General features: G+C 41.5%; 2 protein-coding genes across 4 annotated transcripts; one reads left to right on the forward strand and one right to left on the reverse strand.

Moving 5' to 3' along the window:
- The first annotated feature begins 376 nt into the window (after positions 1-376).
- On the forward strand, positions 377-4,701 carry ndufb7 (NADH:ubiquinone oxidoreductase subunit B7). Of its 2 annotated transcripts, none has more exons than XM_079219073.1 (4): positions 377-410; positions 502-634; positions 3,059-3,227; positions 4,542-4,701. In XM_079219073.1, the coding sequence occupies exons 2-4, from the start codon at positions 523-525 to the stop codon at positions 4,627-4,629; spliced, it is 369 nt and encodes a 122-aa protein (XP_079075199.1). In that variant the 5' UTR covers positions 377-410; positions 502-522; the 3' UTR covers positions 4,630-4,701. The 2 variants fall into 2 exon arrangements, with proteins under 2 accessions (XP_079075199.1, XP_079075200.1); XM_079219074.1 differs by having other exon boundaries at positions 387-410; positions 499-634.
- Positions 4,702-8,906: 4,205 nt separating this feature from the next.
- Positions 8,907-21,291, reverse strand: tecrb (trans-2,3-enoyl-CoA reductase b). 2 transcript variants are annotated; one of them, XM_079219093.1, is made up of 12 exons: positions 20,781-21,291; positions 17,722-17,772; positions 13,462-13,513; positions 13,314-13,358; positions 12,958-13,061; positions 12,533-12,648; positions 11,424-11,529; positions 11,175-11,247; positions 11,045-11,088; positions 10,810-10,867; positions 10,636-10,724; positions 8,908-9,921 (listed from the first exon to the last, which is right to left on the reverse strand). In XM_079219093.1, exons 1-12 carry the CDS (start codon positions 20,793-20,795, stop codon positions 9,748-9,750), a joined length of 927 nt encoding a protein of 308 aa, XP_079075219.1. In that variant the 5' UTR covers positions 20,796-21,291; the 3' UTR covers positions 8,908-9,747. The 2 variants fall into 2 exon arrangements, with proteins under 2 accessions (XP_079075218.1, XP_079075219.1); XM_079219092.1 differs by lacking the exon at positions 20,781-21,291 and having other exon boundaries at positions 8,907-9,921; positions 17,722-17,945.
- Between the last annotated feature and the right edge of the window lie 1,543 nt (positions 21,292-22,834).

A 22,834-nucleotide genomic window follows, 5' to 3' on the forward strand; every position in this document is an offset into this window, starting at 1 on the left:
GTCTCAGTTTGACCTGCTAAAGGTTTGAGGTACTAATACACTCCAACATAATACATATACATAAAGGGTTCTAAAGCATCACTAATATTATGTTTTAGTAGTGTGAAAGCAATGCATTTTGTTCTCTTAGTGATTTAGCTTGACACACAGTAAATCTGAGCCCTTCATGGCCACTGGTGGTTTGGGCTCTGGTGCAGTTGCCCGGTTGAATATTTTTGGCTAAAATTATTCAATATTTACAAATGAATAAGTAGGTTTAGTAAACACTAAGTTATCGGAAACAACACCAGCCTTCTGCCAGCGGAACCATTGTTACTTGGCCAGTCGGGAGGGGTTTCCCTGTAGCACCGTCAGCGCCAGGCTGTTTATTTCCGGTGAAAGGCGGAAGTGGCATCAAGGGGCTTGTGGAGGTGACCGAATGGCAGGCAGCAGATTCCTTCTGGAAATATCAGAATAGCGCCGTACAGCAGCAGACTAAACATATTTATTTCTCCGTAGCAGTGTCTAATCAGCGTCGCTGCCATGGGAGCTCACCTGGTCCGACGGTACGTCACCGAGACGGAGACCGAGCCGGACCCCGCGAGGAAATACGAGTTCGACCCTCAGTTAGGCTTTCCAGAGAGGAACGAGCGAGGTTTGTCCCCAGATACACGTCCAACATCAAACCACAATGTGTTTGTTATCACCTCGAGGGAAACACGTTTCCCTTTCAGCCAAGCTATGTTTAGTCTGTCAAACGTCTTTCATGGCAGCTTCAATACACCTGCTAGCTCACCGGCTAGCTTCAGTGTCAACGGCTTGTAGTTTGCGGCCGACTTGCGCTGTGTTTTTTTTTTTTTTTTTTTTAACCTTTTGGAGCTTATTTTAAACCATGAGCTCCAATTTTTTTTTGTATATCAAAAATCGTTGTAATGCAATGTCGTTAATATAGAGAAATTATAACAAAAGAGTTGTTGGTGTCTTTTCTGTAACTGTGTGTCCTCTCGAGACTTTACAGATCTGTACAATCTGCCTCCTGACAGTCTCAATTATTTCAAAGAAAACCAGCCTGATTTGTCGCACATTTTGCAGACAAACAACCATTTGTGTTTATACAAATGAGTAATAAACACTATATGTAGATATAACATTACTGCCTAGTTGTTTCTACAGACGGAGCGTCATATTGTAAGGTGAACTTCTGTAGTATATTGAGGCATTGTGCAGAATACATGTCAAGGTTAAAGTTGAACTCCACCTGAACACTATTATTCACATTCATTATATATCTGCTGGAGACATATTGGCAAATTTAATCAAGTCTGAACAGTTTACAGAAATAATATGCACCTAATGATGGCGCAACTCCGTATACACTTAGAGAACCCGTGGGGATTTGCACGTGTTGTAAAATCAAGCAAAATACCCCAGGAAGTTGGTGTTGGTGGACCCCACTTAAAATGTATTTAATTTATTAAATACAGTGCTTGCATGGAAAGGCCTTTGCCTCAGTTAGTAAAGCAGATGGAAGTCAGTCATTGGGTGCACCCCACCAGGGATGCATCGAGAGACGCAAGGGAACCATGCGAGAAGAGAAGACGCGAGGAAATATGTTTTAACAGGCATGAGACGTCCTTTCCTATGAAGCACCACGTGAAGCGACATCAGTTTCTGATGACTGCGGCCGACTGACAGCTGATCACATCTGATAACATCTGATCAGCTGTCAGTTGCTTTAACAGTGGATGGAGTTTGTGTCCCCACACATGATCATCGGAACAGAGTTTTTTTCTGCTCCGGACAGTTTTAGCGAACATTGTAATAAAAATCCACTTAAAATATTGATTAAAAATTATCATAATGTTTGCAGTTGATTTAATGGTGTAAACTACTAATAATAAAGACAGTTAACATCACTGTCAGAGTGGAGATGTTTTCTCTGTAGTCTGTTACCTGTTAAACTGCATTGAGTATTTATGCACAGTGTGTGGTATTTATACTGTGTTCTGTGTCCTGCTTATACACGCAGGATCGATTTCTACCGGCGGAATGCGTCTTATTCATTATTTATGTCTGTATGTTTTGAAATTCTCATTGTAACATCATTATTAAATAATACCACAATATGATTATGGTTTCTATTCAACACTGGAATATTATTTTAGGCTCAATGTTTCAGGTTACCTTTAAATTAAATAACCTATCAAACTGACAGTCGGGAACGATCAGCCTTACGTGACTGAATGAAAGGACGATACATGTTGTAAAAAGTGTTTTTACCAGATGGTGGATCGGAAAAAAAATCTAATATATAGCTTGAGTTTAATCTGTGATCGTCTCTGGTATGAAACTCCAGCGATCAGCCTGCTCAGCTGCAGCGTCCAATCAAATAACAGATGAACAGTGAGGGGGCGTGTCCAGCGTTAAAAGACTTCCTGGAAGCCTGCGCTCGGGGCTCGCTCCTCAGAGCAGAATAAGAGCTTTGGGACGGCCGTCAAGATGGCGACGCAGAACCACTTCCGGTTCAATCGAGGCGCGAGGAAACAGCAATTTAGAGACTTGGGATGCACCCATTGCCTAATGTGTATAAAAGAGTTTTAACATCTGGAAATGCATTTGTTTAGTAACTATTATGATGTATATACAGAACCTCTACCCTGTACAGGATTTGCATAACAGACTCAATCAACCATTGACTTTTTTTTAAATTGACTTTTTCAGTCCAGATACCTGGGCTCTTGGTATCGGCTGTTACCGAGTATGATCCAATACCACTTTTGTGTTTACAATGAAGAAAAGTTGTCGTACATAATGTCTTCCCAGGATTGTCGCCACAGACACCCAGTTAATAATACTGCAAATATAGAAATCAGTGGGCCATTGCCTCAACGGTGTTACCTCCTTCTGCAATAGTGACTTAAGACATTTTAATAAAATGGAAATGTTCAATATTGAATCGATAGGCTCCATTTTTACGATACCCAATCCAGCTATTTGAGTCAGTATCGGCCAGATATCGGTATCGATGCATCCCGCATGAGGTCCTTGTAATGAAAAACATTTTGTATTCTCTTTTCAGAGATGGTAGCAAGCCAGGAGCAGATGAACTTGGCCCAGCTGCCTGTGGAGCAGAGGGACTACTGTGCCCAGCACCTCCTGAAACTCATGAAGTGCAAGAGGGACAACTGGCCCAACTTCCTGGCCTGCAAGCATGAGAGACACGACTGGGACTACTGCGAACACCAGGAGTGAGTATTTACATTGGAAAGGTCTTATGTAGGGTGGACTCTCCTCGACCAGCTATTCCCACCATGGCCAACTGGTGTGCCTCAGAGCGCCATTTACTTAGATCAAATAAAAAAACACAAGCTACTTACCTTTTATATCTACATGTGCTTAATCAATAAAATATTGTATATTTGAAATGCCTCATTTAAATGAATTTACGTTTGATATTGCAAAGATGTCGGTTGGTCTTTGTTCGACCCCTTCTCGAATGCGATAAGACGTCTGGGTAACGAGTGAAAGCGATGAGCATTTTGCCTAAAGTTAAACACTTTTCTACCTTGTGCGACTAGAAACCAAAGGCTCAGCGCCGAATAGACACTCAGCATCTCCTCATGCTGCTAGCGTTTGTAGCATAGTGTAAATATACGGCGCTCCAATTGCAAATAAATCCCAAAAGTGAACATGGAGGTCGTGGCAGTTGACTTTGTCAATAGCACGGTATTGCAGTTATTGCAACACTCCTTTGTAGGAAATATGACACTGAATACATTAATTTTGGAGTCAGGATGTATATGGGTCATTAGAGCTGACGGTGGCATTAAGCATCTTTACAGCCCAGTTAATTTTTTTCTCATTTAGTAGGAACAGTGGTACTAAAAATTTAGAACCCATGTCCAAGATTGTGATGCGTTCAGCAGACCCACTTCATTGGTTTAAATGTATGTAAGGTTATGTGTCGAAGGAAAACTGTGAGACTCCTGCAGTTTGCAGTTGCCAATTCATGACTGGTTTACCATTAAAACCACTGATATTGGAAGACCTGCAGCACTGACATGTATGCAGATCCAACCCATGCACTGTAATTGGTTCAGGTCTATTTGTCACTATAACTACGGAAGGTAAAGCTACAATTAAATCTAGTGGCCAAAAGAAAAGCTCATGCTAGTTAAACTGGCTGGTTTATTACCCAGTTGTGTCGTAGGTTACAGTGTGTCGTCAATATTCTCACACGGTCCAGTCAGTAGTTCTCTAGCTTTTAATTGTATCACAACCTTACTCAGCAGATAGAGTTGTCATGGGCATTTCAAAAGGACCCATCTATGTGGGGTTAAGATATTCTAAGAGTGAATAAACTGAGTAGCTAGATGTTATTTTTGAATATTAAAAACAAAACTCTACAAAAACTCAAAGAAACCTTGATGTATCTAATCTCAAAATGTAATCACTGTTAACTTGTAATGGCACATGCATTTATTGAAGATCCTCAATTTCATATTTGACTAATTAACTTTAATCCTGTGATAATATATATCCACCTGTCTTTCTGCCTCCAGCTATGTGATGCGTATGAAGGAGTACGAGAGAGAGAGGAGGCTCCAGCTGAGGAAAAAGAGAATTGAGAATCAGGCTGAAGCTGCATGATCAGTGTATCCTCTGATACTTCTTCTCTGTATATATGTGCTGCTGTTCACAATAAACAATATTGTTTAAGCTCTACAACCCTCAGTCGTATTAATATCCACACAAACAGAAATACTGTGGATAACTTCACCAAACCTTTGTGTGATCTTGTGTGAATGTTTGGCCAAAGATGTCCTCCCTGCTACAAAATATGTCCATCACCATTAATTTTTTAATTAAGTATTTGGATGAGTCTGAGAAGTTTTTTGGGTTGTTTTTTTATGTTTGCCAAATTCTTGCAGGTGGGACCTGTCTGACAAACTGCCCGATATTCTTTACATGTGTAGTTGCAAACAATTTCAACCTTTGAGGCTGAATATTTGATGTCATGACAGTTAAAACTTCACACATTATATCCTCGTACAAAGCTCCAATATTTCTGGGCTGGGGAGGTGGGCGTGAAGTTTGACGGTACACACAGACATAATCTGTAATAGATAACGGAGCAAGGCAACGTCAGTTTGGTTGACTTTTTATTAATAAATTACTTCAGTCATTAACAAAATGGCTTTCCGTCACAGCATGCCGGAAAAAGTGGTAAAAAAGTTATTATAGTATGACAAAAGAAGTTGTAGAAAAGTCAAAGTATTGCTCACCCAGCAACCTTGGATCGAAGAGAGACATTTATCCAATTATTCACACTTAATAGCTAACTAGTCTAAACTAGTCTTCAGACATATAGTGGTGGTGGGTACTTATGTATTCATTCTAAATGCTCGAGTCATTGTCTTCACCCACATTCTCTGCCACACTTAAGTGCAACACACGGTCATTTTCCTGTGGAGATCAACCACTGCAGCCAACAAAAGATTATGCATGGCTCCTAAAAAACTAGAGCAGGTACTCAACAAAAACCCATGCTTGATAAAGCTCAAGCTAATGGGTTTGCCAACTAAAGAAAGGGGACAAATGCCACTTCCTTCCAACATCCACCAAGACACACACTGCACTAAAGTATCCAAAGCTCAAACTCAGAACAGACTTTGCATGATACTCCCAAAAGTCACAATGGTGAATACCTAAGGCTCTTTCATCTTTACTGACAAGTGTTTCATCTCAATTTAGTGGCAACGAACCACAACCAGATTGGTCAAACATGACAATAATCAAGGGTCCTTTGTCACAATAAGGCCAGATTTAACCTTAACAGAGTGTCTCAGAGAATGTGACAAGGAGTGAGTCCAAGGCAATACTTAAAACCAACACGATGTAATGAACTACAGTAAAGACAAACAACGTGTGCAGATCAGCGGTGGATGTCATGCTGTTGGAGGTCCAAAGCCCAGAGAAGATGCTGCAGGGTGGATGTCAGCTGTAGGGAGGAGACAACGAGCTAGTGCACCAGCTTGTATAGCCTGGAAGGCTCAGGTGAGTGGAATCAAGCTCACGACTCTCGTCAGCTAACCGCTGCTTATGTCGGCCAGGGTAGCCTCCGAGACAGTGGGAGGAGCCAAAAAGTAACAGTTAAACATGTCGAGATAAGTCATTGTTATAGTTAGTATGTCAAAAGAGCCACAGTATAGTATGCCATAAAAAAAACACAAAAGTCATTGAAAAGTCGTATTGTATTTTCTAAAACATTTCCAGTGAATTTTCATGTGGCTAATTTAATGAAGGTAAGGGTCTGAAAAGTAAAGCGAAATCATATACAATGAACTAGAACATTTCGCAAGCAATTTTGATGGTGTGGCGACTACTGACGTAAGACGTCGCAATATATATTACCGGTAGGGAGATGTGTCATTGAGGTTATTGAGGTGTCATTTCTGTATTCGTGATGGACTTGAGAGCAGCCATTGCTTCATAGACACAGGTCACTGGTTACCATGGTGATTGAGGCACCAGGGTGAAGGGCAGAGATCTTGTATGTCTCTCTATGTATCTATAACAAGTATGTGTATGTCTCTCTATGTATCTATAACAAGTATGTGTATGTCTCTCTATGTATCTATAACAAGTATGTGTATGTCTCTCTGTGTATCTATAATAAGTATGTGTATGTCTCTCTATGTATCTATAACAAGTATGTGTATGTCTCTCTGTGTATCTATAATAAGTATGTGTATGTCTCTCTATGTATCTATAACAAGTATGTGTATGTCTCTCTATGTATCTATAATAAGTATCTGTGTGTGTGTGTGTGTGTGTGTGTGTGTGTGTGTGTGTGTGTGTGTGTGTGTGTGTGTGTGTGTCTATGTATCTATAATAAGTATGTGTATGTCTATGTATCTATAACAAGTATGTGTGTATGTGTATGTCTCTCTATGTATCTATAATAAGTATGTGTATGTCTATGTATCTATAATAAGTATGTGTGTGTGTGTGTGTGTGTGTGTGTGTGTGTGTGTGTGTATGTCTCTATAATACGTATGTGTGTATGTGTGTGTCTCTATGTATCTATAATAAGTGTGTGTGTGTGTGTGTCTCTCTATGAATCTATAATACGAATGTGTGTGTGAGACTTCCCTGATTAGCTCATTTGAAGCACCTGTGTCACTGAGTGACAAACTGATTATTAGAGGGAGACTGGACTGGGCATTTAATGAACAAACCCTGTCAAATTACTGAATTTGACAGAAAACCGTGAGTCCGATTGCAAAAATATCGTAATCAGGAGAGGAACACGTCTGTTGTGAACGTTTCCGTGTACTTCAATGTTTGTGGGGTTTTGCTTCATGAGAGAAAATTGTGGTCAGATTTAACATGGAGTCCAATGGAGCAGTTGGCTGGACTTCATGACGCCTTTCACGGTTTGCTCACAGAACCCGTGGTGATGTTGTTGGGCGTTGCACAGGATTCATGACTGTAAGGTGTGAAATAAAACTGATTTCTCAAACAAAATACTTCAGGAAGTTGGTGTCAGTTCAATAATGTCACTTGTAATATTAAGTATGGTGCATGGTGGAAAGGTATTTGCCTTGGTTAGTAAAGCCGATCACATGGCAGTGTGACACGAAAAACATTTCATGTCATAGGTGTAAATCTAATCAGTATGTATTATGAACAACATACAGAACCTCTACCCTGGACAGGACATGCATAACCGACGGAGTATTTGTCCACTCTGTAGGACTCAAGCAACCATAAAGCTGGTTCCTCGATGACCATAATCATTAGTATCCCTCATTCAGAGATGGTCAGCGGTTCCCAAACTTTTTAGGCCACGCACCCCCTTCTACATCCCGACCGGGTTCACGGACCCCCAATCCCTCACACCTTAAAAAAAAACGCGACAGAGCCTATTTATAGACGCATAAAATCAGACCAATGCGAGAACTGTTTGCTCGCGCGTGGCGTTTGTTACAAGATTTAGTCCGCTGTATAAATTTCAGTTACACAAGGCGTCACTTTTAAAGAGCAATAAGGATGGTGAGGACACACGCACAGGCTCAGAGGCAGATTGCGTTTCACATTTATTTACTTAAACACAGTAAGCCACGTAAAGAACAAAGAGTGGTACATGCATAGGCTCAGAAACAGATATAAATAAAAAAAAAGGAGGCTCTAGGGGTGCGCGCGCCACACTTTGGGAATCCCTGGTGTAGACCCAACACATGAATGAGACTGCAATTGTTTTTGGCTGTTTTGTAACTCTTCCAATTTTGATCTAAAAAAATGTAAGGGGCTTCTGACTTGCACTGGCATGCTTGGTGTTCAGGTGGCGGCGCAAATAAGAGGCTTCAGACAGCTGTTAGCCAGAACCTCACTGCACAACACGCACTGTGGCTTCGGGCAATCTGCACTGCCAATCCAAGTGAAGCCCAGACCCAGATAATTGTCATCATGTTTCCTCTTTTTTTTCCCAGTCTGATGCTCACTCTCGTTTCCTCTTTTTTCACCTTGACTCCGCGATGGGTCTCTGTGCTCCCGCTCCGTCTCCTCTTTCTCCGACTCCCAGTCGATTTCTTCTCCCGGTCTCTCCTCAACGCACCTCTCCATTTCTCTCGCCTCCGGTTCCTCACTCTCTCTCTGTCCCTCTCCTCTTTTATTACTGATAGCTTCAGATGTCCCACCTGACAGCTTCCCCGATTTCAGCCAGTTTAACATATTTTCATGGATGTTGCTGAATGAATGAAATGACGTTAGGTGCACAAGCTAGGCTAGCTAGTGTGTATGTAAAAGACAGTCTGGCGGCCGGACCGGAAGTGCATCTATTTATTAAATTGTAAGTTTTTAATTGTAATTAATTGTAAATCTTACAAAGGGAATTTTTATAATTAAAAAATCCTACTTATATTTTTTTCAATTATGTTTAATATTAATTATTACACCATTAGACCACCATTACATTTTTCCTCTCGCGCACCCCCTAGAGGCAGCTCGCGCACCCCCACACTTTGGGAATCCCTGCTTTAGATAACTTCACCAAAATAGCTGATCTTTACCATTTTTTCTGTTTCACCAAAGATTCCTTTCCTGCTCCTTTTTACGTGTGTAGTTGAAACCAATAAGCTAATTTCAACCCTGGATTTCCTAATGGTCTTGTAGAAAGATCAAATATGTATTGGCTGCAAAGTCGGACAATTCAAACACTAATAATCTGTAATAGATAACAAAGCAAGTTTGGTTTACCTTTTTTTAATAAATTACTTCAGACATCAACAAAATGACATGCTGTCATGATTTCAAATTTAGACGAATGGATATAAAAACTAAACCATTGAAATTTTTACTGAACATCACCAGATGCAGATTCAGCCTCCAAACAACAGTATTCGATGGCAGAGTGGTTGGGCATCTTAACATTTATGTACAGTTTGTCATTCGGTAGTTTGAAGGGACTAACTGCTCTAGCAGCTCAAACACACTTAAGTCAATTAATCTATCACTCTGGGTTTCTGGGAGATTAAAAAAAGAATTTGCACTCAATATTATCAATATTACAGGAATCGCACACAGGAGGGGAAAGAAGATTTGGTTGCGGAGGGAAAATGGAAAATGGGACATGGTTAGATTCAGCCAACCAGATTCTGTGTAGAGTTTGGAGGGTTGAAAACAGGAGAGCACCTTCTCATTTAGGGATGTAGTTGACACCTACAAGCGGGGAGAGCTGAATGGGCGAGGGAGCAGTTGAGTCCTCTAAAGGATGAAGGGCAGGATGGGTGAGCGAAGAGGAGGGTAGTCGCGGAACTCCTTCAGGTAGCTGCGGTGTTTCCCCTTCGCCCACACCGTCATCTGGATGAAACCCACCAGGGTGAAGAAGGCCACCGGCAGGCACTGCGTCATCAGTGTGAAGCCGAACCAGGCGCCCAGCTGGAGGAGGAAGAAGAGGGGCGTTACAGATTCAGACCACAAGAGGGCAGCAGCTGGGAATTTAACTCTCAAAAAGTGCAGCGCAATGACACAACAACACATTGTTTAAGAGACTGATGAAATCTGTTTTGTTTCTTCCCAAATTCCATGTTAAAGCTTTTACATTTTTCTGAATTCTGTGTTTTTTTTCGGTTTCAAGCACATTTTGTAATAAGAAAAGGTGTCTTATGTGGTGGATGAATAAAATGTCCCCAATTCACAAGGAGATATTCAGAATTAGATGAATATCAATGAATTTGGTGTAACACAACATTGCTATATATATATATATATATTAAATGCAATAGTTATAAAACAAAACATTCCATCCTTTAGAAAAATATGTATGTCATCAAAAAGTCCCAATATGTCATAAAAATCCTATTATAGTATGTCTTAAAATAGTCATAAAAAATTCCCATAGTTGTTATGGTGTGTCCTCATGAATAGTTATGTTGGAACACTAATAAAGTCGTATTTTAGTACGTCATAAACTACAATTACCGCCTTGCGGTCAGTTTATTTCCATTTCTGTCCAAAGTGTCATCACTTCATAAATTTAATAAATACGTTAAAATCTAATATATTAGACATCTGTGCAAAAAAGTGTCATAATTAGCATATGAATTCTTGAGTTACAGGGCGCCGGAGCAGAGGCATAATAAAACCAGTCACCTCATAGGTGTAGTTGGGACAGGAGACCAGCAGGAAGATCCAGGTGAAGGGGTTCTTGGTTGGATAGGGAATCTTTCTGGTCTTCGACCCTGGAGGAAGGAAGCAAGAGAAAGGGCATGTCAAAGAAACGTATTATATTCTAAACCATCTGTGTGTGTGTGTGTGTGTGTGTACCTGGTGGACGGAGGTTTCGAAGAGCAATGTGGATGGAAAAGTTTCCGATCTGACAGAACTGGGGACGAAAACACAATTGATTTGACTCAACAAAGTATAAAAACATCTTATTGTGTATATATAAATATATAATTAAAATGATGAAAATGACATGTTTTTTTTCATTATTTATTAATCAAATCAAACCATGCACGATAAATTACAGAAATAAGTGTCAAGTTAGAAATATTCTTACCAGGAATATGATGAGGGCGAGTCTGATTTGTTGCTCGCCGTAAACTGCAACAAGAAACAAGCGACACAAGCGATGATGAGAAAGAGTTCCAATGACACTCTGAATGAGAGTTTGGTGCATGCATACTCACTGGGTGGTGTGTACAGCGGGTGGTTGACGTAATAGGCCATCCATGCTGCAAAGCCCCAGTAGTAGGTACAGTTCTGGAACGGGAAATCAGACAGGAACATTGTCACTTTGAGACACACTTTCTTTTTAAAATCACAAACTGAACAGTCAATAATTCATCTTTCACTCCATGAAACACAGACATGCCACCTCTGCCTGTGTTAATGTAAGGAAGAATAGGGCAGAGCATGAGCGGTAGAGTGCATCTCACCTTGAAGATGTTACGTAACGGCATTGTACCGTGAGAGAAGCGATGGACAAACAGCGTCTCCAGCAGCCTCTTCACGAAGTGGAAAGAGTGACACATACAGGCGAGACTGGAGAGAGCAAAAACGCTTGTGTCAGCTTTTCTATAGGACGCAGGTACAAAGCACTACAGTTCATCATCTCCAAAGGCTCTTCTTACTTCAGGGTAAGTCCACATTGATATAGAACGAGTTTAAAGGAATAGTTAGGCTGAGAGTTAGACGAGTAGAACTTCACTACTTTTGTGTCTGTGCGGTAAACATGAAGCTGGAGCAAGCAGCCGATTTGCTTTGCTCAGATTTAGACTGGAAACGTTTGTTTTATGCTACTTTATAGTTCTACTACTACATTTATTGGAAAATGATAGTTACTCATTACTTTGTATATTCAGACTTTTTTTTTTTTTTTAAACTACTTCTTATCAAGTAATTTTATTCATTTTCCAAAATAAAATTAAAAAAATCTAGTGCAGCAACTTGCCTCATCCCCTGTTGTTACAGGCTAAATACACACCTTCCTTTCCCCAGTCCCCATGTGTAAGGTGACATTTTGTACCATTAGAAGCGGCCATAGAGGATGCGTATCAAGCTTTAACCCATTCAATATGTGTTTCTAAAGGGCTGCGAGTAGAAATCACACAAGTTAACTCTAGCAAAGGCTTTTTGTGTGAACGAATGCCTTCCTTTAATAAAATGGTCTGGTCTGGATGTATAGTAGCGAGAGCCTTGCTAATGTTTGTTGATGGTGGGTTTAAAAAAAGGAGTTTGGCAGTGAGAGTGAACAGCGGATTGACCAGAGTTGCTTAAAGAACTCAGCAGGGACGACTTCCAGTCCAGGAGCTCTGTCGTTTGCCATGTGGCCGGAAGCTGAACCCTCATTTTCTATCTACAGACACGAGAGTGGTATCGATCTTCTATCATCTCACTCAGGGCAAGAAAGCCAATGAGCACATGTCACAAAGTGTCACACCGTTCCTTAAAGTCGAGACATGTTTGACTTCCAGAGGGCACGTTGGCCGTCTCAAGAAGGCTTTAACTAGTATAAAGTGTGTGAAGGCGTGTTGGAGACACTCACTGTACGACCCAGTGTTTACTGGTGGTAAAGTCATATTTGGGTGCGTAGATGAAGGGAACTCTGAAGTAGAACATCAGATAGAGGACCAGTGGACCCATATACTCCGTCAGAAAGACCTGAAAAATGAAGTAGGACAGGGTAAATAAATTAAAGCCTCGACAGTTACACCAGAGCCACGTTGTCATATTACTGATACATTGGTTTGTTGCTGTGATTGATATATATATATATATAAATAAATCTTCCCTGTCTTTGTTCCGTCTCTCCCATACCTGCCGCACCCACACACACACTTTTACCCAGCGGGAAATCTCAATATAGCTGCTCTTGATCCCACTTGTAATCCGGTGCATGTGGGCTCGTCAGGACTGTTAGACTGACAGCACGTTGTGGTCCCGTCTCTGGGCGGCACCGGTTGGACTCACCGTGACCCAGCTGATCTGGGCTCCAAGGTCTCTGAAGTAGAAGGTTGCCGTGGTTCCCACAGGGAGATACTGCAGAACATCCTCATCCTTCAAAGACTTCCCCTCTGAAACACACATGCGTTTACTTAATTCAATTCAATTCAGTTTATTTTATATAGCCCAACATCACAAATACAAGTTTGCCTCGGAGGGCTTTACAATCTGTACACATGACATCCCTGTCCCGGGACCTCACATCGGATCAGGAAAAACTCCCCCAATAAAGATAGTAAAAAAATGAGATTTACAGGACATTATGAGTAGTACTACATTCACTTTATGTATACTGATAGACCGTCACACTTTGGCTGACTTACTGGGGTCGAGGCGAATGGACTGTCTGGCTGGGTACCACTGAGGATCTGAAACGGATAAAAGCGTCACAGACGGGACATAAAGTGAGTATTTGAATGTGCAGCTTGAATATTTGCTTGATGTTAAATCAGATGCAGAGATGGCACTCACGGCTCTTGTGGAACATGGACTTGATCTCTCCAATGGTGGCATTTGGCTCGACCTACAATAAATGACACCACAATAAATAAGTGGAGGGACACACACGGACAAACACACGCGGACAGATAAACCCTGTTTTCCATTCATGATGGTGATTAGTGGTAAATTTAGCTCACACACCCCATGGACAAGGTTTATTAACAGCTGGTACGAGGGTTTTAAGGAGCCTAAGCGTGGACGCACGCACACTGCCAGCAATGGTCCCAAACAACGAGTCCAGATATAAAAACACAACCAAACAGAAACATGAAGCGCACACAGAGGTTGTGACAGGTGGAGGATGGAGCGTCAATGAATGAATGTGTTTAAAATACCATGATATACCGTGAAACCGCCAGAATCTTACAAAATACCGTGATAGGAATTTTGGGCCATACCGCCCAGCCCTAGTTTAAGGTATGTTGGACTTCCCTGGGAAAAAACTATTGTTTTAGTTTAGTTTTGCTCATCATGTGTTACAAATGAGCTACAACAGAAATGTGTTGTGCATCCTTGTGTTGCATAAGGACAATAAATTATTTTTGTATAAAATGTGCCAAAAAAATAAGGATCGACTCATAGACTTGTCTTAAGCGTTGGGTGTTTAGTAACTGCAATAAATTAATCTTGAAAGAGGTGACTATTATCCCATCCTTCATTATTTTGTAAGTGGCTGTCCGTCTTATACACGTTTCAAGTCAATGCAAGTTAATAACCTGAAATTAATAGAAACTGAAAAGTCACTTTCAGTAGGAAAACAAACTCAGCAATACCATCTGCACAACATGGTTATAACTAGGGATGGGTATCGTTTTTTTTTTCTTCCCGATACTGGTGCTAAACCGATACTTTTAAAACGATACCGGTGCCTGAACCGATACTTTTTTATTGCCATGGCAATTTTTTTTCTTCAAATTGAACAATATTATTAACTGTTTAAAGTATATTATAGATATAAATAAATAAGTACATACAAAACACACTTCAAACTACAGCTTCAAACCTTTTAACTTCAAACTATAAAAATATATATTTAAAAAAAGAACAGACACAAGCATCAGGTGGCCTGATGGGACCGTGTGCAACAGAACTCAGACACTGTTGGGTCCTAAAACTGCTGCTTTACTGGACTACACATCATCATTAATATCAACTGGAGAGATTTGTTCCATCAAGCCAAGGACGGACGTTCAAAAGCTCGTGCTCATGTCTCCAGCGATCTCTGTGTGCGTGCACTGTGTGTGTGTGTGAGCGCTGGAAGCCCCGCCCCCTCGAGACCCGCTCTGCATGCAGGCGGACAGAGAGCAGAGCATCGAGTGTGCTCTGATCCGCGCTATTTTAATAATCGTTTTTAGCGTGCGGGTACCGCGCTACCTTTTTAGTATCTATATACCGTGCAACCTTACAGAGTAGTGTAAAAAAAAAAGTATTTAAATCGGCTCAGGCACCGGAAGGAAGCACCGAAATCTGCGTTGCTTTTCGGTCCGGTAGGTACCGGACGTGTTGGAACTCGGTACCCAACCCTAGTCAAAACATCTCAGACATCCACATCAAGTTTCTCTCTGACATTTATGAAGTTGGTGACAGGCTTCCCCAAACATTTTAGCAGTAAGCCTATATTTCCCTGTTGGCCTGGAATGTGAGAGCTGAGATGATTTTGGGAAATGTACACCTGTGTGCAGTCACACCGTCCAAGCAAAGGTGTGACATAGGAGGTGAGTGACAAACGCAAGAAAGTATGAAAGCATTCTTCTTCATGCGAGCCGTGTGAAAGCCGAGAGAGCGCTGAACTAAATAATACAGACCTTTGACCTTCAGCAAGTTCGTGTCACAAACATGCAATTGCAAATCAGGATCAAGTGCTTAAACCTTTGAACTGCATATAGGAACTTGAGCCGCGAAGACACACAGAGCACATTTTTTTAGTTTCACGTTTGGTGGTGAGCTCTGAGTTTGTCTGTAATAAACTAAAGCCAAGAGATGCATCTGATTAATCTGTGGTAGTGCTACATTATTTGAGCAACTTTATTTCTTTCTGTGAGGAAAAGTTGCTCAGACATCATGTGACCCATCTGAGGCAGACTGAAGAGGTCAACTGCTGCTGCTGTAATAGACTTGGCTTCTATTCACAGGCCATTTTCAGCAGGATGACATCACTGAGAAACAACCCCCTCTCTGTGTGACCCCCGCTGCCCCCTCTTTCCACGGCTTTATTCCATATGGAGATCACGAGTCTGTCCTATAAACTCGAACATGATGCAGGACTTTAGTTTTAAATCCAACTCAGTCCGTTAGTTTAGCTCAGTCTGCTTACTTTATAAACCAGTCCCCCAAAGGGGCCTCTGTCCAGATCCATATCTATATCTGTGAAACTTCCACTGCAAAAAGGTGTTAAGATTCTGCATGCTATCGCCATGGAAACTCTGCTAAGCCGACAACAGGGTATAATCCAACAAGGATAGCACGTTACACTGTGATCTTGAGGAGCAGCCTTTGATAAGATGAGTCTGGCCGGGCTAACGGACTAACACCACGTAAACTTGGCTAATGCGCACACCAACAACGCACTAAACCCTCCTAATGCAACAGCACGGACTTACAGGCCAGTCAGTAGCTAATGAAAGCCATCTAACACAATAACAACAAAGTACAGGCCAAGTACAAATTACTGTATACATACCTGATGAAACAATGAGCTTAAACGTCCCATCAAAATACAACAGAGATACTCTTAAATCCCAACTGACAGCACAACTAAAGTCCATTAGTCAGTATCACGCTGGCCTTTTCTGTCATGCAAAACTTGTTGTCGTATCACATCTTTAAAAACACAACATTTACACTTCACATTACAAACAAATTGTTCAACCGAGATGAGAATACTAAATATCCTGCAAACCATTAAGGAAAATGGAAAAAAGGAAAAGTCTCAACTGTTACTTTCAAAACAGAGAATTCAATATTGTTTACATAACAAAGAAAGATTATCTTGAGTAATGCTATGAAGGACTTCTACAAAAATATATAGGCTTTATGTTGCATTCAGTGTACGCTGAACATTTTTACAGTTGAAAATATATCGTGTGCTACTTTTGTCCGTCACCTGCAACCAAAAGAGGTTGATGCTTTGCAACAAATACCAAATCTGCTCATGGTAAAAGCCTCTTGACCCAAAGAATACCAACAAACAGCCTTTGTTTCCCTTTGAAACAAATCCCTTCCTTACGGATGGGGACCTTCACAACCGAGCTGTTTTCTAGCTGTGGTGCTGGCTTCTGGTTAATGTCCAATTTATACCTCTGCGGAAAACCTTGTGCAGCTTCCGCATAGACGGTACGCAAAACTCACAGAGAGCGGAGACGCCTGAATAATTAAACTACACTGCAGAAGTATGATTGAACTTCAGAGATGGGTTTTCCGGACAAGTACCTCACATCTGTTTCTACAACAACCTTCTTAATTGAGCTCTTCCTCATTATCACACTCAAACATATTCAGAACTATTGAATCACGGCAATCCAAAAAATCAAAGAACGCCGGACAAGGGATTTTAAAATACCTTGCGTTCAAATAAAAAATAAACTACATGCTAGAAACAATCCGTTGCAGAACTATGCAAGTATGTATGATGCATCATACCTATTCTGCTCCGCGCCTCGTTCAACCATCTAAGACAAACCAGCGAGCTCGTCTAGTGTCATCCAACAAGGCTACGAAAAAAGTAACAGGTCCCAAAATGGGGATAAAACAGGGCTGGGCAACATATTGCCCGAGTGTAAAGTGATGTACCAGGAACATTATGAAGGACTTTTTATCTTCAAACACGCCCGCAGTTTGGAGGCCAGAGGTTGTGGTGGTGGTGTTGTAATGCCGTATGTAAGGTGAACTTTATTATTCTAATGTTGATGATATTGTCTATGTGCGCGCTTAAAAAAAACAGCAGCGTCGTGTTGCTGGGCTCCTGTGTGTGCGTCTCACTTACACACCCGCTGACTGACGGCAAGTAATACAGCAGCTCGACAATGTTCTGGAAGACTCAAATACACACAGGCTTTTTTTTACTGTAAAATACGACCGAACACAGTGCACCTGTTGCACAAGGACAATTGCATGTACTCGTACAGTAATTAAAAATATCTTTTGCAGAGATGATGTTTGAAAAAAGTCAATTTAAACTGAAACTAAGATGGAAATTGATCAAAATACATGTAAAGAAAAATGTGTTCTCACCTTGTCCAGGAAGCAGAGCTTGTCCTTGGTCTTGGCATCCAGTATCTCCACCTCAAAGAAAACAACAGCCTTTTTAGCTTTTTTAGCAGGTTTGCGTTTGACCGGGGCTTGAGGCAGCACCAGGGCAACCGCCCCGTTTGCCGGCTTTTTAGTGCTGGTGGCCTCTAGAGCTAGGGCATCCATGTCCACAGTCCTCCTCCTGCACTTGGTTTATCCTTGTTTTTTTCCCCCACCTCACTCTTCCTCTCGGTTCTCTTGTCACTCTTCACCTCCCAGCTGTCTAGCCAAGATCCACACCAAACCATAGAGAGGAGAGGGGCAGCACTCAGCTGTGGAAATAAATCTGTCTCTCCCCTGCTCCTCCACCCCTCCCTCCTGTATCCCATTCTCCCTCCCTCTTTGCCCCTCTCTCATTCCTTCACTTCTGGTGCGTTGCTTTATTTAACTGCTAACCAACCCCTGGAGCGTGGACATATCCCACATGTGTGTGCACAGTTGCATACACAGGAATGCCCAGCATCCCCTTGGGAAACTGTGTGCAGTAGACCATCTGTGCTATATCTCATGAAGGAAACGTCTAGAGCAGAGAGCTATATTTCAGTGCTGCAAATGAAACATAACTCCTTCCTAAAAAAGGACACCTGATGGCCCCTGACACCTCTCAACCCCTGGCTAAGTGGTAAGATGGAGGGGAGGCATTATGAAAACAGAAACCCCCCTTTCATCGTGTGTCCCCCTGTCTTCCTCTCCACAGCTAAATATAAATGTCTACTGCTAAGTCTGCATGGCCAACCCTCTCCCAGACCCCACCCGTCTACGCCGATGTGGTGATGTCATGTACTCACTTTTTAAAGACACTTTGCAGTACTGTCCATCTGTCCAGCCCCAATGTACATCACCAACCTTTAATCAGACCCCTAAATGAACCGGTTCAGGGTCTCACGCACAGAAAAGAAACCCTACGTTCTACAGAGTCGGGACCTTTAAACCAAACTGAGCCGGCAGATCTCTCAGTCACTCACATGGGGAGTCACCTTTTCCTGGCACCAAGGGGTGATAATACTCCAGATTCAGAGGGCTTAGTCGGGGCATTCCCCTTGGTGGAGCCCACCCACACCCTTCCACTCTCTAATGATGATAGTCAGAAAGCAGTTTCCATAATGAGTGAAAGACATATAGTCACAAGTGGCAACAAGGAAGTTTAGGATAGTTTGGGATATTTTTTAGACTCAAAAATCTGAGACTAAAAATAAAAAAGGAGCTCTGCAGGGATTTGGTTTTGGGGCCTCAGATGCCAACAGATTCAGCATATTTCTTAATTTGCGTCTTTCAGACATAAAAAACTAAAACTTTAATCAGTGCTTTTCAAATGAATGAGTTGAGCTGCCTTGTTACTGTACAAACAAAACATTAATGTATGTTTAAATGAAGCAGGACACTTGACCCTCTAGCAGGCTCTGCCACTGTACCTCCCCCATCACATCTATATAAAGCTTCTGTCTGGCAGTGACTTTCTGTCCTGGTAGGCCACTCTGGGGTGAGGGCGAAGCCGGGAGAAATACGCTCAAATCATGCCAGAGGACTTCTGCAGTTATTTGCTGGTTTGGCCTGCACCTCCTTTCGCAAGGTAAGAGACCATTTCTGAAATTGGGAAAGATTGTCTTTTTCGGCAGATTCACAGACAATCTGGAAATTTTTCCTTGCTCCATACATGTTTTTGTACACAATTCCAGATACTGAAGGACAGTCAGTTTGTAAGTAAAAAGATCATTGTGAACGTGATGCAGCTCTCTGGTGCTACCTGGTGACTAATGGCCATCTATTTAATGACACAAATAAAAAACATTTACAGTTTGATTCATGTCCCAGGATACTGTGGGCACATTGTAACGAAACACATTTAACAATCAGCTCTTTTAGTTTGTTAAAGTATTTCTGTTTAGCTTTAGATTGATATGTGGGGCCCTATGAAGTATAAATAAGTAAATAATACAAATCCACTGTGATTGAATCCACAAACGTTAACTTTAAAATGTTAAGAATCACATTAAAGGAATATATATATATATATATATATATATATATATATATATATATATATATATATATATATGTATATATATATATACATATTAAAAAAAAAAATATTTAAAGAGCATCTCTACTTCCAAAATGTGCAAGCTAGTGGCATTCAAATGCAGCCAAGGGGATGGCTGATAATTTAGATGCCTGTCAGAGTTACTGCCACATTGGCCAGGGAAAATAAATGATTACACCTATGCAACCACTGAATGAGAACATGGCCCCCAGAATTCTCATTAAAATAAAATCTCTCATGAGTCAAATGCTTTCCACCCCTCACAGGTTGCAACAGCCTCATCTGTGATCAACAGGAGGAAGGAGAGCCGGCGCAGCCACTGGTTGGGTCAGTTTCTGTCAGGACGACTTCAAATCCTGTCTGGTGGGTTTTGGTGCTCCTGAAGCTTTCAGTGGCATTGGGCACCTGTCACGTGATGACGAAAGACTGAAACATACCTGTGTTAAGAGTATGGGTGTTTCTGAGGTTAGCAAAAACATTGTTTCTGAATTTCCTTTCTAAGTAAGTTCAACAATTATTGCACGCTCGGCTGTTCACCTGCATTATTGGGTAATAAGATAAGAAGCGCCATGCGTCATTCCCGCCACAGATGGCGGTGATGTCGAGCATTATCCTGAACAGAAGACTCTGTGTTCAGCGTACATCAACAACTAAACAAATGCGCAGCGCACGTCTACTTCATCGTACACGTGGCGGCAAGCTTGACCTTCATGTGCGATATCAATCGATAAAAAACGCTAATGCTCGTGCACGAGAGGCCGCAAATCCCCGGCCAGAGCAACCGGCGCATGACAGGCGGCGTCGCTACAGTATGCGCTCCTCGCTGCTCATGTTTAAAGCTCAAACGTGTGACTTCATCCTGACAGAAACCACAGAACTATTCCCAGTTGGTCTGATTAATGAAACTTCGGACCCATGAATCGCTTCATTGATGGTTTAGAGTTCCACGCACACTACTTACCTCGTAGTGCTTCATCTTGGCAGTTAGCACCCTCTTCCTTAATACCCCGGATGAGTGACAGAGCCGCCTCCAATCAGCGGAGAGATGTGCGACTGCTGAGGCCACCGGAGGCGGGCCCAACGTCCGTCCCGCAGCCAATCAAAACTGGCGACACTATCAGCGACGTAGCCAATGAGAGTTGAGCAGATGGAGCGGTCGCGGCTGTGGCAACCTCCTCATGGACGGGCTATGATGCTAACATAATTGGATTTAGCTGCTCTCTGAGTAGCAGCTCTGTGCGTTTTTATAAAGGCTTACCGATCCAATCAGCAACGACAGAGCAAGACACATGCCTCTTAAACTGTAGAGAAAACATGTCCTCAATCTGCTGACTTTTCCCAATTTAATTTGCACACTAAATGCTATTATTTTTCCAATCTATTTTTGCAGTCTTATTCAATGTTATGCTCATAAATTATTTAATATCCCCCCACCACTGCATAATATATAATATATTTATTTGCTTTCTCTTGTGTGCATGCATGTATATGTAGATTGTGTTTTCCTTCTGTAATAAATGTCCTTACACAAATACAGTTTGCCATGTTGTTACTTGTAATCTCAAACCAAAGGCAACAGTTATTTTAAACTGTCAAGCTATGGCATGCTTGTATTAGTCAGACACACTGACCCAAAATCATATTCTTGTGTCATAATTGTCTCAAGTCTTGGTGTCCAATACACCTGCATACAGGGACATGCATCAGTTAATATGTTGCATTGATACCCTAACATATACAAAAGCAAAGAGCATAATTAGGAAGTATGTCTTTTCCAAAAGAATATTGTGTGAGCTACACCTTTAAAAAGCTACTGTAGTTTCTGTGGGACTCTAGAAGTTTTAATGGTGGCAAAGAAAATTGGCAACTGGCAACGCCTCTCTCCTGCCTGAAAAGCCTGTTTTGCTTCACTCGTCACACAGAGACTGAGCTGCACTATTTTTTTTATGTGAACACTGATAATGACAGCACATTTTCACCTGCCCCAACACATCTAAAAGTGACATCTGTGTGTAAGAGCTGATGCATGTAGTCTACGTGCGTTATACTTTAATCTGAAATGCTGCCTTCAAGTGCTACTCGTACTGTTGTAACTTTTTGTTTTCAGGAAATGAAGCAAATCAATGGGAATTTTGTCCAATAAAACCGGTTTTAACGCATCTGAACTCATTACACATTCTGAGCGGTTGAAGTGTTATCTCCTGAGTCTTAACTTGGTGATATTATGTCTGACGGGTTGCATTAATTAGATCAGCGCATGCAATACAAGTATCCAACTTCTCACAACTGTTGAAATATCTAGAAATGCACAAACAGGGACTCAAAGGCTGTATATAGGCCGACAGAGCACTGTAATGTCATACGTACACTGCTGTTTGTAATTCCATCAGATATGACGTTGTGAGCAGGTAAGATAAGGTAAAGTGCCACCAATATTGAATATTGAACTTTGATCTTGTAACTCTTTATGAAGGGCGGGGCAGTCCCAAAAGTGATTTTCACTCTAAACGTTGCACATAGTGAAACTATGAGCGGTATAAACCAGTCACAACTAGCTCAAACTCCACCAACTACAACAGTATCAACAATCTATTAATGTCTTATTCAAATTATTTATCAGGCAGAGGGCCAAAACAAGTAGCTACATGTTGGTTGATAATAAGTGCGTTTACTCAGGTAGAATTTTGACTGAAGGACGTTTACTTGTATTGGAATATTTTCACACTGTAGAATTGGTACTTTTACGGAAGTAAAGATCTGGAAACTTATTCCACCAATGTTCATAGTCATCGAGCCCTAAATAGGCAAGCGAGTTTTGGGAGACTGATAAGGCGTGGTATGTTACTGCGCATGATAATTTCCGACAGCCCCTGAAGGCAGCGTGACGTGCCGTCCTGGTGGGCGTGTCCTGGCTTAACTGTCACAGCTGAGCTTGTTCGAGCTGTTTATGGAAAACTCTGGAAGTTTCCACGCGGTTTATAAAGAAAATACTCGAGGCGCAGCTGCCTGAGTAGA

The sequence above is a fragment of the Taurulus bubalis genome (genome assembly GCF_910589615.1).
Source record: "Taurulus bubalis genome assembly, chromosome: 6".
Classification (NCBI taxonomy): domain Eukaryota; kingdom Metazoa; phylum Chordata; class Actinopteri; order Perciformes; family Cottidae; genus Taurulus; species Taurulus bubalis.